This window comes from Oxyura jamaicensis, chromosome 8, assembly GCF_011077185.1.
Source record: "Oxyura jamaicensis isolate SHBP4307 breed ruddy duck chromosome 8, BPBGC_Ojam_1.0, whole genome shotgun sequence".
Taxonomy (NCBI): Eukaryota; Metazoa; Chordata; class Aves; order Anseriformes; family Anatidae; genus Oxyura; species Oxyura jamaicensis.
The window spans coordinates 3,273,715-3,279,398 of record NC_048900.1 but is presented as its reverse complement, the minus strand read 5'-3'; the positions used below and the strand labels follow the sequence as shown (position 1 = coordinate 3,279,398).

Here is a 5,684-nt window from a genome sequence, read left to right as displayed (position 1 = left end):
GGGTGCAAACCACTCCTCACGTAGCTGCGGTGGGCTTCAGATAACCCATGAGCTTTAGGCCAAGCACGCCCATGTCTCATTATAACGCAGCTTTTAGGGATCTTGGAATTTTGAGAGGCTTAGTCCTCATCAGTGGATTTATTCTGGTCTCACAGCGCAACAAAGGCCAGTAGACCAGCTCACGATACAGCATGGATTTACTGGGCTACCCACAGGGAAAAATGGATACTTGCTATTACCAGCCATTAGGTACAAGTCTTAATGAAATTATGTCAAATATGTGACAATTCCGTGGAAAAAAAAATCCCATGTTCCATGGTTTCTCACTCCTTTATTTGAAAAGGAAGGGGGACCTAAATTTCGGCACGGTTTCAGGTCCACTCCTTGGAGAGAGTGCTGTCACATTTTGGTGGGAAAGTCACACACGTATATATGTGTAAGGAACTGAGGTTAAAAGGTTACCACAACTACATATTAGCAATGACATTCTGTGACTAGGCTGATTAAACAGCTGTTTTTCCACCCGTACATTTATATTAGACCAATCTTTGTTATCAATGTCATTATCCAGAAATAAATGCATCTTAAGAGAAATAAGTTTGCTTATGTAGGTGGAACAGATGGCTCAAGTAAGAATTCATAAATTTAGAATAAAGTCTAGATAAACATGACTTGCTTTTGCCGTCATGAATTTCAGCCTTCTACATATCTTCAGATTGCAAACTCCACTTACCTACATAAGTCCTGACACAATCCGCTCTACCATTACTTGAGACAAATTCCTGACAAACAGTTTCCTGAAGAAGAGAAATAGAAGTTTTGTCTGTTATATCCAAACACCTGTACTGCTCAGCCTCCAGTACAAAGCTAATGCGTAACGCTAACCATTAGCTGAAGATTTTACATCTTTTTTGAATTGGAATGCAGATGGACAACGCACTTACATTCCCAAGGGAAAACCTTGATTTTGAAGCACCAGTAATGGTTTTAATAGTTTCAGGAAAGACTCCTTGCTTTTCGGCCAAACCCAAATTACAGCATCCCCCAGTGCCCTGTTCTAACTATGCTCTTTTGGTCTGATGATGATTAGTTCTTTTCTGTTACTTAATGGCCTAAAAAATGCAGTATAAATCATACTGATTCCACTAAATTCAGAGTGTAATTGATCAAAAGAACTGACAGAACAGGAGTCCTGAAAATTGTTGGTGCATAGCTTGTGAAATGGCATGATTTTATTATACAGATCTCTGGAAGGCACAGGGAAATGTTATTCACCTTCCATAGCAACGCCTTTGTGAACTCTATTCAGGTATTTGCTCTATTGTAAATTATACCTACAAAAAACCCTCAGCTTCTAAATTGTAGTAGTCAATAGACTGTGCTGTATTCTAGACAGCGTACTTTCCACTGCTATCAAAACTATTTAAAACAAAACAAAACAAAAAAACACCAACAAAACACCACCCAAGGTACTGAATCACAGTCTGTCTCCTGCTAACTTGTGACAAAACTCTTTACTATGGATTACAGCACATCATACAATACCCTACTTCGCAAAAAGCTCCTGAAGAACTTTAAAAAGATGGATCACTACTTTCCTTATATGAAATCAGATGCCAGGAGTCTTTGCAAAGCAACTTGTAAAAATCGCATAAGGTGCTAAAGAAGTTGCAAGCCTGGAGTGCAATAGTGTTTCTCGGATATAAATCAGGAATATTTCCCTTGGAGTAAAAACAGTGAAGTAATGTCTTCATTTATACCCATGAAGCCAGTTTATGGCACAAACAGCATCTTCTCAAGAATCTGCTCACTACTGGCAGCATAACATCAGGCAAAAAGTTCCAGAGTGAGTTTTCATTCAGAAGCGCTTCTACAGAGATCCCCGCACACTGTGCAGCCTGAGTAAACATACCGGTAACTCACTCCCACTTACAGACAGGTAAAGACTAAGCCTTGCAAGATCAAGAATAGGAATAGAAGATCTTGCAGCTCCCTGGCCTCACACCAACGCCGTGAGGAATTGTATCCGATGTTCCCTACAACCTCCTGTTCAGGAACTCTAGTTCTGAAGAAGGAGATCAGGATTTTCAGACTAGATTAGAGTGCAGAGAGACAGCCACTAGAACACCGCTGGAATGCATTCACAAATCAGGATGCATTGGTCAAAAAAGTGCGTCTCAGTAAAAATTAAAATTGTGCCAAAAGGAGGGAAAAAAAAATATCAGTATTTTATCCCATTACAGATTTTCAAAAGACTTCATGTATTCCATGGTTCAGCAGTGTAATAGCAATAAAATGACTTGTTTCCAAACTGCTGGGAAACACCATCTATTAGAATTGTATTCAGTGTAGGTACACGTGTATCAACATCAACACACAAAAAATCCTAACACTACCCTAAAAATTTTGCCACAGTGTTTGAATATACAATTTATATTTGGGCTCATATATTTAAAACTTCATTTAAAATATATTGACAAATACAAACGTTTAAAAATCTATAAAAGTGTTACTCAGCAACAAATATGTGCTTAACATACAAGCAATTTTTACTCAGTTTTCAATTGTTAATGAAATCAATATGGCTAACTGGTCAGAATGATAATGTAAGGTTTGAGGCAAAAATTAAAAATGTAACGGGAAAATTCTGCTCTTGGATGCAAACATGTAGAAGACATTCAAGAATGAGCACTGAACTGCACCACAGGACTGATTTTTTTGCTTCTACAAAGACCTACAAAATCACCTAGCAGGAAATAATTGGACAAAATTATTAATTCAACTAAATAGGAAATTTGGATTCACGGTAACTGGAGCAGAAATTGTCATCTAATTAATCCCACTTATTTTGTTGCATTTTCCCCTGCATTTTATCCACTAATATCCTCATTTTAGAAATGTATAATGAGCTCACCTGGAAAGAGTAGAATTTTAGTTCTTGAATAACTTCCTGTGGGGAAAATATCAGCATTAAAAATGAACAGAACAGTGATAACAAATTCAGGGCACGTTTCTTGGACTTTCTCATAAGAATACCATAGGTAATGATACACTACCATGTATATGGTATAACACCACACTACAGATAAACATAACCTTTCTAATACACGCAGACAAAACATTAACTTTTAAAAAAATTTACAAAAACATGGATTTAAGAGAAGAAAAACAATAATCTTCCTCACTTACAATATCCAGCAAGAAACACTGTCAACAGGAGGAAAACGAGCAACAGCTTCCAATTTGGCAAATGATGATTGCTTTTGTACAACAGAAAATGCATGGCTGATAAGGAAATATAGAAACAGATGAAAGTTACAGACAACAAAAAACATAAGAAATGCAAAGGTTCGTTTATCACCTTTAAAACAATTTGACAAAATCCATTACAGTCTCTTGAATTACAGCCATAAAATTAAGTTAGGAACACAAAATGGTTAGGTACTCTCAAAAATCTGTTAAAGGACCTTATTCATAAGTGAAATGTAAGCACATGCTCCCAAAATTAAGTAATTTCTTTGAGAAAAAAGTAAAACTATTTTCTTAAAAAAATTATAGTAAAAACAGGTATTATCTTGTACAAGCAGCAACTAGTACATTAATCTGTCCTCTATTATTAAAGCAAACAAAAAATGGAAGTTTTGTTACAGTTTGTCTAAACCAAAGAACTTTAATAGAACTATAAAATTATCAGAATTCTTTGAGAAAAAAGATAATAGGGCACTTGCGGTTAACATGAAAATACAATGTTTAAAGAAAAGTTCACCTTACTTTATTAGATTTAGGATTTTTCACCACTGAAATGCTGATTTATTTTGCTTTGGAGACAGTTCTAATAGCTTACTGATATTTGACCATTTATCACGTATCCCAGAGATTCTCAAATAAAACTACTGAATATCCAAGCATTCAATAAATACTAGTACTCTCATTATGTAAGCCTCCAAAAAATCATATAATCCAAGTTATTGCAAATAAATATCTAGCTATACCTTCATAAATATTAAAATAAAATTCTGCTGAGTATAGATTAGCCTCCTAAATATACAACTAAATTAACAAATCCGTTGTCTTAAAGTCAGAATTATAATTCAGAAATACGAGTTTATTTTTGGAAAGTTAGACTCCTACAGACCGCTTTTAGCCCAAAGCACACTATTCCCTGTGTCCCACTGCTCTGTGCTAGCTATGCTTCTTTGGTTAGTTAATCAGTGATTGAATTAAATTTATTTTTTCTCCCTCAGATCCAGAAGTATCCCAATGGGAAAATGCACAGATGCTTTCAGATTGCAGAAGTTACAGAAATCAGTAAATCCTCCTCAAATCCTTTCCCTTCACAAGAAGGGCACACCGCCTTCCCTCTCTCTAGAGTAATGCTTTTCAGCCTGGAGTTCCCTCAGATGCTCTAAGTCGCTAAGGAAAGGCAGCTAAAATGCAAATACGTGTTTCCTTTACAGCAACAGGTGTATAAAGAGATCTGTCCCTCTACTAGAAAATTTAATGGGACTGTAAATTGAAAACACGACAGTCACCCATCCAAAGACATCCTTAACACAAAAGGTATATTGTTTTCCAGAGCTATAAGGTCCTATTCGAAAGCAAAGTGCACGTATTCCCATTCTTTCCTATAAACTGAAGCTTAAAGACTAAAATATTAAAACTGGGTTGTATTTAACAGAACTCCAGCAATGCAGTGATCATTGGGCCTGTTTGGTCCCATCCTGTGCAACTGGTTTTCAAGTGTTCTCAATCTGCTCCTATTTTCTGGAGAAATTCCTCAACAAAATAACCAATCACATCACCTGAACATTTCCACTACTCTGATTCACGCTTTGTGAAATGAAAACTACTGCTGTGTAGGCCAAATTCCAATTCAGATATTACTACCAACACTCATCAAATCATTTCCAAGTCCCGTGAACTTCCCATTCTACACTAAGTAATGCTGTGAGCCACTCCTCGCGAGACACATCTTACCTCGTGTTGTATTTCAGTGGTAAAGTGACTAAATGTAATTTTTGATTTTGCCAGATTGAGTGTTAGAAGTGAAAGGTTTGATATTAAAAGTAGGATACCAATGTAGAGTAATATCAGATAATTTTGACTACCAAAAAATGTAGCTCCTGCAATTATGGCATGCTAGGGATTGATTCACGGTTTGGAAAGCTTAGCATGCCTTTGGCGTAACACCGACATTTCTTTACTTCCTTGCTCTGATGTTACAGACAAAAAGTTGATAATGCATGTCACTGACAAGAAGAGAAAGCAATATTTTTACTTGGCTGACATCAAGTGGAATTCTTCCTTTTCCATTTACAAAACTTAATTAAAAATCTCAGAGTGCTCTTACAGAATCCTCTCTTGGCAAACCACCGCTTACACTGTTGGGGAAAAGAGGCTGAGATACTTTGGTGAACGTTTTGAAACACCTCTCAATTCACAACATAATCAGCACACGAAAGAAGTGAATAAGTGCGGAGAGGAAAAACAAAAAAGAAACAAACAAAAAAACCATAACACCTTTAACACTTGCCATTCAACTAAGGGACTACTGATATGCTCTTGCGTAAGGCATACATTTACATGTGCAACACACAGGAAGCCACCCTACATTAATATCCACTGCGAACAGGTCTCCTGAAAATGTGATTTTTAAGCTTTTTTTTTTTTTTTTTTTTTTTAAA

The 5,684-nt window shown here is 36.3% G+C and overlaps 1 protein-coding gene across 1 annotated transcript in view; it reads right to left on the bottom strand.

The window, feature by feature from the left end:
- MFSD14A (major facilitator superfamily domain containing 14A) overlaps positions 1-3,062 on the bottom strand; it is a 20,837-nt gene extending 17,775 nt beyond the window's left edge. Inside the window, exon 1 of the mRNA XM_035333048.1 lies at positions 2,915-3,062. Coding sequence (XP_035188939.1) covers positions 2,915-3,028 — 114 coding nt within the window. The 5' untranslated portion in view covers positions 3,029-3,062. The remainder of the gene's footprint in view (positions 1-2,914) is intronic.
- Positions 3,063-5,684: the final 2,622 nt, after the last annotated feature.